We start from the raw sequence: 6,510 nt of genomic DNA, 5'->3' as shown, positions 1-6,510 counted from the left end.
TTTCAACATTTAAGTAAATGTCAATTAAAGTAAAAGGACAAAGACATTTACTTAAGTTTACAATGTAAATAAGGAAGTACCCCCCATTTGGATTCAAATAAAAATACTAGAAAATCAAATTCCCACCAAATCAAAATATAAAAAATCGGTTTTAGTGCAAAATACAATTTAGGCTAAAAATGATGGCTCATTAGGTCAATATATACTTCATACTAAAATCCCATAAAATCAAGTTTTCTTATTTGATGTGTAAGGAATAAAAGCCGCCAAAAATTATCTTGAGAAAATGATTATACCGAAAAACCATTTTTCATACTTAGTCAATTTTGCACCTCCACTAAAAAATTTATGGGTCCGCCAGTGGGGTAGAGGTTCGAAATCCCCTGGCACCGAACAATGTTTGTATGTAAAACCTCCTCTCCAAATCGCTTGTAAAAAAAACTATTATTTTGAATCTAGATTCAAATTTATTATTGATTAGTGTTATTTTAAAATTAATTGAAGGTCAAATGTTCAACTAATTGCAGGTGCCTTTATAGACTTTTGATGCTGTGTTTACATCAATGTCCAACAGGTAGTAGGTCATTTCAAATTTTGTTTGCCAAAAAAAAGCATAAATTAATTATCTTAATTTAAAAAAAGCATAAATAAAGCAATATGAATGCTAATCATTTATTTGACCAAAAAAAAAAAAAAACTAATCATTTAAGTCTGCTATAGTGCGTCATTTAGCAAGTGGAAAAGCAAAAGTAAATCCATGTAGTGAGAAAACTTTGTGCCTAGTTGGTATCCTCAGGATTTATTTGTGCTCCTTGAGCTATGGTCATAGACGTGGATCTCTCGAAGGTTGAGTGGTTGTACCGGCCTTGCATTCACCTCCGCATACTGCAATCAATTTCCAAACAAAAGAATATATGATTTCAATATTTTTGTGTCTGGTTTTTAATATGAATTTGTAGGGTCGGTCTTGACTTTTGGGAGGCCTGGGGCATAAATTATAATTTCACCCTCAGGAATTTGTATCCGAGTTTCATTTTGGTCACTAATTTTATCATTTCATCTAATTCTATCAATATGACCGTTAAAATGGGTAAGCCATTCGGTGATTTGTACAAGAATTGATAGTTCTACCCTTGAAATTGATGGTCATATCAATGGAAGGATCAAATTGCCACTAGCGACACAATTGAAGGACGCCAAAAATTGTAAATTGAATTTGAGGACCGAAATGAAACTCGGCTACAAGGTCAACGACCATTGTATTTAAGAACCTTTTATTTTTTTATATTTTTTTTTAGTCTGGGGGTTGAATAGACAAGTGGATTCAGAGTTGAACTAATACTTACATCATGCACAGCCTCTCGAAATAACTTTACTTGATCCCTTGACACTGTTCTTATCTGAGGAGACACCAAAATTTTGAAAAAGGGTCACATAGTTTGATAGATGACCCAAATTAAAGGGAAAGGCTATAATTGTAATTAATTAATTACCTTTTTAGTGATGGTCCAAATAACGCCTTCAGTACAAGGAGGAACGGTGAGTGAGCCCATGTACCTGTAATAGTTTTTCCCGCCGATTCTAATTTTTCTAGGATCAGTCATCCCAATGCTAATCTCATGATTTTCATCAATCATGGATTTAACATGCCTCGTCAACTGAAATTCATTCACAACTTGCAGCATATTAGGAGAATATAGTATTTTCGTAACATGAAGAGGAGAATGAGGTCGTCACAAGTTAACGGATAATGTTCTTTTATCATACTATTATTTTATCAAATTATGAATCTAAGATGCATTCGAGCAAAAAATCAACTAGATCAATAGTCCAGATTCTCTAACAACATAATTACGTATGAGAGAATTTGATTTTGATCGAGTACCGTAGAGAGGAAAGAATTGGCACGACCAATCTTGTAGAGGACTGCAATGACAGCGATCTTGTTTGTGACGTTGAGATCAGGGCTTATATGAATCATGTGGAGCTCCATGTCATAGCTCCTGTTGTTGATTGAATGCTCGGAAGGTGAGTGCCAGTGACATTGTTTTAGAAAATACTCAGTCCCATTTATCTCAATTGATCCAGCATTCGTCTCCCATTGAATCTGCATACACACATATAATAAATAAGTGGTCTAAAAGGGTTGTAGCTCAAATGGTTAAAAATATTTATTCAGGCACTCAAGGCTCTCGGTTCTATTCTTCATTTCCCTAATATCGCTTGTATAAAAATAATAATAAATAAAGATAAGTTATTGATTTGCATTTTTGGTCCCTTTACTTCGAGTAGTTTTCGTTTTTGTCCTATAATTTCGTAGTTTCGGAAAGAGAATAAAAAAAAACTGAACGGTTGCGATCATTAGTTGATGGAGCTAATTAATTATATATTACCGAAATATCATGGCCTCTATTCTTGAGGGTGGCATTATCAGGTTTATAGCCGGTCTTGAGATTACCCAAGTGTGGGATTAATTTGACTCGATGACTTGATAAATCAATAGGAGATTGCAGGCTTCCATTCTTACACGCTGCCCATTCTTCCTTGATCTCTCCCCACTGTTTTGGTCCCTTTCCACTTTCATGAAGATAATCGAATTCTCTTTCATCCTCTGCAATATCCACAATACATATGTTAATGACTTTCTTTTTCTCTAAAATAGAAAAAACCAAAGAAAAGAAAAGGCAAACTAAAACATTGTGCTATAATTACCAACTTCTTGAGCTGCGAGGGATGTGAAATATGAGAAGAGAAATACAAAGAATAGAAAATAAGAAATGGAAATTGGTCTGGTTTGATGCGGCTTCATTTTTAACACAAGCAGATCGAGGATAAGCTGTAGTAATAATAGTGGATGGATGGTGAGAGTATGTCTGTGTGTGTGTCTATATATATATGTGTGTGTGTGTGTGTAAATGTTGACAGCAGCAACACACGTTGAAACGTACACAATGACGAACCATGAAGTTTCGTACTGGTTTTTGTCTGAAGGAAATCAATAAAGAATTTATTAACAAATTTAAAGAAAAATAATGCAATTATACAAGGAAGCTGTGCCAGAACGAAGCCAATAATGTCAAGCACAGAGGCTTAAGTGCATGATTATTTTAATGCCCAAGAGGAATAATGTATTTAGTAAATGTAGCTAACCCTTCAAACTAATTTTTTCTTACCTACAACTCATCGTCTTATTTTTCTATGTAGAAATTTCAACATATATATATATTATATAATCTATCACATATATATCACATATATAATATACATATGTACATACACGTATATTATTATTATAATATATATCCATATAAATTATATATTATAATATACATATATATAAATACACACACGTATATACACAAATATATATTATTATGTAATATATATACCTATAATATATTTAATATACATATATATTATGTATATTATAACATATATACATATACATATACATATATATAAATATATATATATATATTTGAAAATAAAAAAAATATAGTCCTAGTCTAAGCATACACCAAACGCGAGATAAGCGTTATCCAACTTAGATCAAGCCAAGCCAAGATAGTCCCTAAGCATAGTCCATGCCAAGACAGTCCTATGTAACAAACGACCCCACAAGGGCCTATCTGGTAACAACCCGTTTAAAAACTAGGTGGCATATATGTTGTCTACCCATTTCATAAATAAATAAAAAAGTTGATTACTCCAATGGGCTAGACAATGCAATTGTACCAACTATTATTGTATAGTTTACTTTTACCTTTATATTTGCTTTAATCTTTTTATAAATAAAAAATTAGTGGTATAGAGGAGATGATATTTTATTATAAAATATAGGTGGGACTCAATATACATATTACTTTTGAAGTACGCAAAATTGCCTTATCGAAGAGAATATGTAGATTTTACCTATTTGAAAAAGACTTTCTTACAACGGGAATAACAAAAAATGCTATCCACGGTCAATGACACAATGACACGTGAGATAATTTTTCCACGTATCATTGTATTATTGATCAAAGATAATAAAATAATGATATCCCCGTTACAAGTAAGTTTTCCTAATATTATTGGCGTGAGTTACAAAGTTTTTGTACGGTCATCTATAGCACAAGTTCGAATACTTTTTGACTTCAAATATTTTTGTTAACTTAAACAATAAAATGAAAATGATAGAAATCGATACAATTGTGGGTGATTTATCATCCACAGCCAATCACCAATATATGGCAAGATAAAATTGTTTTATAATCCATATATAACATTAACTAATACAGTTGACATTGTTAGAGTGAGACAAAAGGTACCCTGGTTGGTATGATAATAGTTTGGTGTTCTAGCTACCGTACAAATGGATAGCACATATCTCATCGTTTACATGTAACATGTTGACTTGTTCATATTGACATTGCTTTTGAGTACTGATTAAGAACACCATGGACATGGAGACATATTTAATTCCTTAAGGGTGACGAAACTTTTTATTTTTATTTTGGATCACTTGAAGACTTTGAATCTTAGTGACAAGAAATTTTGGAAATCAGAGTCTACATTCATTGTGACATGAACAACCATAAACCACGGTGTCTTTCAGTTGACACCGTCTGGTTTTCTATAAAGAAATCGCCTCTGAGTTCATTGTTAAACGTTTTATTAGTTTATTGTTCAAGTGAAGAATTTGCATGTGCTCAACTAGTAAATCTTGTAAAGAAGAGTCTGAACTAAATTTCACTCGAGCTTCACAAAATTTGACTCACGATTTATTGAATAGTAAGTAGTAAGCCTGAGACCTTAACTTCTCAATTACAATAGTTTTTTATTTTTTTATTTTTATTTTTTTGAATTATAGCAATTGGGGACACTTTTTCTGGGATTCGAATAGGTGACCAAGGAGGGAAGGGACCTCACCATTGAGGTAAACCCCTCGGTCTTACAATAGTTTCTTTTGGATGTTGTAACTAGAGTCCACCCCTTTTTTTTTTTTTTTTTGAAGAGATTCTTTTATGGATATTGTTTACCTCCTTACTTGTAAGGAGATACTCCTCCTTCTTGCAAATCACAGTTTGACACATATGCAAAAATAATTCTTCAAAAATACAAAAATAAAAACTTCTACACACATGTCACACTGCTATTGGCAGGAATGTAGGAAGTCCTACTTACCTAGCAAGGAGCGAAGTATTTTCCTCCTTTTATTAGGAAAAAAAAAACTTCATTCCAAATCTTTGTAATTCACATTTTCGTAGACCTAAAAAAGTAATAAGCTTGTAATCTTAGGGGGAAGTATTCAATTAGGATTCTAGAGCAATTTAAAAGAATTTTTTGAAGTGCCAAATTTCATGGAACTCTATGGAACTTTTAGATTTCACATAGACTTGGGAAGAGTTCTATATAATTTTATTATAAGATTTGTATGGCTTTTATTCCAAACTTCCATAATTTCTTTAACATATTTCTTTAGATGAATGCTAACTTTGGCATCCTTACCCAGTGTCACGGCTCAGAAGTTGAACACTCAACCCAACAACTATTAGGCCAACCTAGAGGATCCATTTGTGAAGGTCAAGCATAACAAGAGAAGCTCAAGGCCCGGCCCGGCGGATCATTCTAGATCTCTTAGTCCACATGTCTATATTCAATGTACAGTAGTGGTAGATTCCGGATAATTAGATTGTTTCGATCCTATCCCTCCATTTTGGGTAGTAGGCGAGCTAGGATCTCTATATAAGGAGGGTGCCTCATTGCATATCCTCATCCCTCAACTTGTAAAGCATTGAGTAGCAATATAAGCATATATTCTCCCAAACTCTATTGAGTGTTCTTATCGTTCCAGCTCTTGTTCTTGTGTTCTTGCTTGGTTCGATCTTATTTTACAGAAAGGAAGGCTGACTTAGCTTGTTCGAGAGGCCACCAAGTCTAAGGCCGCACGGAAGGAAGACTTCAAAAAGTCATCCTATGACAGTTGGTATTAGAGCATAAAGCTCGAATCATTTTAAGAAGCATGTCGAAGAGTGGATCCGATGTGGAGGTTGATATGTCCAAGGTCAACTTAGATCGCGGGGGCAAATCAAAAAAGGACCGATCCAAAGATGTGGTAGCCGTAATGGAGAATGCCGTGGTCGAGTTCGATCATCGACTTGAGGAGGATGTCCTTACGAAGGTGGGCTTCGAAGCTATGGTGGAAGAGTTTCAAGGCCAATTCAAGGGAGCCCTCAACTCCATGCTAGATACAATCAAGCTGGATGTCCAAACCAATCTAGATCATTTCATGGCGGACCTTACTGCACTTCGCGATGAAGTGAATGATGTGAATGGAGATTGGGCCTTGTTCAAAAAAGCTGTCTTGAACAAGACCCGGACTCCGAAGGAACCCAAGGTGTTAAATACTTTCAAGCCTAAATCCTTTAATAAGAAGAGGGAGGCGAATGAGCTGGACACGTTCCTGTGGAATATTGAAAGGTATTTCAAGTATCTCAAGATGGACGATGATGAGTCCAAAATTACTAC

The 6,510-nt window shown here is 34.1% G+C and overlaps 1 protein-coding gene across 1 annotated transcript; it reads right to left on the bottom strand.

Annotated features, from left to right (window-relative positions):
* On the bottom strand, positions 601-2,856 carry LOC18779520 (alpha carbonic anhydrase 7). Its single transcript, XM_007213401.2, has 6 exons — positions 2,713-2,856; positions 2,394-2,611; positions 1,886-2,107; positions 1,494-1,658; positions 1,347-1,400; positions 601-885 (listed from the first exon to the last, which is right to left on the bottom strand). Exons 1-6 carry the CDS (start codon positions 2,807-2,809, stop codon positions 793-795), a joined length of 849 nt encoding a protein of 282 aa, XP_007213463.1. The 5' UTR covers positions 2,810-2,856; the 3' UTR covers positions 601-792.

This window comes from Prunus persica, chromosome G4, assembly GCF_000346465.2.
Source record: "Prunus persica cultivar Lovell chromosome G4, Prunus_persica_NCBIv2, whole genome shotgun sequence".
Taxonomy (NCBI): Eukaryota; Viridiplantae; Streptophyta; class Magnoliopsida; order Rosales; family Rosaceae; genus Prunus; species Prunus persica.
Note: the sequence above shows the minus strand (reverse complement) of the source record. Positions and strands in the feature narration are given on the sequence as shown.

What these genes read in the sequence shown, in the direction of transcription:
- LOC18779520 (XM_007213401.2), bottom strand. Translation starts at nt 2,809, where the DNA reads ATGAAGCCGCATCAAACCAGACCAATTTCCATTTCTTATTTTCTATTC. An exon ending in CCAATTCTTTCCTCTCTACG is followed by an intron (nt 1,659 to 1,885) that starts GTACTCGATCAA and finishes AATGAATTTCAG; the next exon opens with TTGACGAGGCATGTTAAATC. An exon ending in TTTGGACCATCACTAAAAAG is followed by an intron (nt 1,401 to 1,493) that starts GTAATTAATTAA and finishes GTGTCTCCTCAG; the next exon opens with ATAAGAACAGTGTCAAGGGA.